This window comes from Fusarium coffeatum, assembly GCF_003316985.1.
Source record: "Fusarium coffeatum strain FIESC_28 chromosome Unknown BRIP53273_contig_503, whole genome shotgun sequence".
Lineage (NCBI taxonomy): Eukaryota > Fungi > Ascomycota > Sordariomycetes > Hypocreales > Nectriaceae > Fusarium > Fusarium coffeatum.
The window spans coordinates 8,298-10,186 of NW_022158292.1; the positions used below are offsets into that span (position 1 = coordinate 8,298).

Genomic DNA, 1,889 nt, shown 5'->3' on the forward strand with positions numbered 1-1,889 from the left:
GTAGATACGGATAGAGAGGCCTCGCATTAATCAAGTAAGTCAAAGTAAAAGTAAAAGTACTATACCTTAGTAGCTAGTCCAGAGTGAAGAAAAAAAATAATCCGTAGCTTGATCTGCTCTGCCTTGGCACAAGTACCTGACCTGACCTGTCCTTGACTGTACCTTGGCGGCGCCCACTATTGCCAACACATGCAGATCGCCAACACAACATCAGTCAGTCAAAGCTTCAATCCTGATTTGAGACACCGACAAAGCCCAAAACCACGGGCAACAGCGACGGAATATACTTCTTTTTGGACGTAAAACAAACATCAGCAGCTGGAATCCATTCAATACCCCTAAAATGTCTATTCCTATGCAACGTCTGGGCGGTCGCGGTACGTCAATGGTCTAACCTCCACTGTAGCACCGAGCTGGTCGTTGTTTGCGCCGGATGCGGGAACGCGATAATTCTGTCTGCAACAAACTTTCCAGCGACGTTGAACGCTGACAACGGGTTCCGTTTAGCCTTTGCCCACGATGACGACAGTATTGAACAAGAGTACGATCGATTGAGAGACTTGGCGCGAGCCGAGGCAGAGAAGCGTAACGATTGCTTCTCGCGCGTACGTCACAATCTATCAATACATCCACTGTCAAGTACATAACTGATCTCTCCTGCAGTCGCGACAGGCATATGAAGATGGAGATGGCGCTGGAGCAAAGGAGCTCTCCAACGAGGGCAAGGCGCACGCCGCGCGCATGGACGACTACAACCAGCAAGCTGCTGATTTTATCTTCCGCGAGAACAACGCCGCTGGACGCGTAGGGGAAGACTCAATTGATCTCCACGGCCTTTTCGTCGAGGAGGCCGAAAGAATTCTTGAGGAGCGTATTCGTTCCGATCAGGCCAACGGCCAGACACACCTGTACGCCATTGTCGGCAAAGGAAACCACTCTGCTGGTGGTGTGCAGAAGCTCAAGCCCAAGGTTGAGGAGCTGTGCCAGGAACTCGGACTGCGATACGAGACTGATGAAGACAACACCGGAAGAATAATCATCAACCTTCAGGGAGGACAGCCTGTTCCCCCCTCGCACTCTGGAGGCCATGGCGGCTACCCTGGCGGACACCAGCACCACGGTGGACACCAGCATCACCAGCCTCAGGAAGAGCAGAACGACGATCTCATTACCATCATTTTCAAGAAGCTGGAGAAGGCTTGCTGTACGGTCATGTAAGGCTGGGAATGCCCTACTGGTTGCTGTTGTGGGACGCTTTCTTGAGTTGCTTATTTGATGCGTTTTTATACCCTGCCTGATTGTGTGGGCTTGGAGAACCAATACTTTTCGCAGTCTGTTGTATATGACTGCTATATCTGGTCAGGCATTCTGGACAAGATAGATGATTTAGATGATATATGTGAGACGCTGCATTTTGGTAGAGACGAAAGTGTTTGGAATAGCAAATCATTATTGTTTCTAATTACTGAAAAACTCCTCTGTACCCTCAACCATTCATAGATATGCTTCATAGTTGTACATGTGTGTTGTAAGTCTGCCCCTTTATGCCTCGGTTGTGGCCTTGTTTCCAGCCTCTTCATGCACGACGGCAGGCTTTGAGGCCTTGTTGAGGGTGAATCCAACAGCCTCACAGATGATAGCCACGATCATCTCCATGAGGATACCAGCACCGAGATAGATCCAGACGTCCTGCTTGTGATCTCCCAGAATGAGAGTGCAGGTGTAGGCGAGTCGGACAATAACGAACGGCAAAGAAGCGCCAACTGCAATGAGAATTCGGTGCTCGCCATCAACAATGTAGGATTGGTTGCGAAGAGCGAGGAGGAACTGGCCGACAACCAGTACAAGAACGACGATCATAAGGCTAACACCAACTTTGCTCTCAGTGC

General features: G+C 49.8%; 1 protein-coding gene across 1 annotated transcript; it reads left to right on the top strand.

The window, feature by feature from the left end:
• Window positions 1-343: 343 nt before the first annotated feature.
• Window positions 344-1,218, top strand: FIESC28_11768 (uncharacterized protein; the record flags this gene model as incomplete). Its single annotated transcript, XM_031165879.1, has 3 exons — window positions 344-377; window positions 475-605; window positions 664-1,218. The coding sequence occupies 3 exons, from the start codon at window positions 344-346 to the stop codon at window positions 1,216-1,218; spliced, it is 720 nt and encodes a 239-aa protein (XP_031010062.1).
• Window positions 1,219-1,889: the final 671 nt, after the last annotated feature.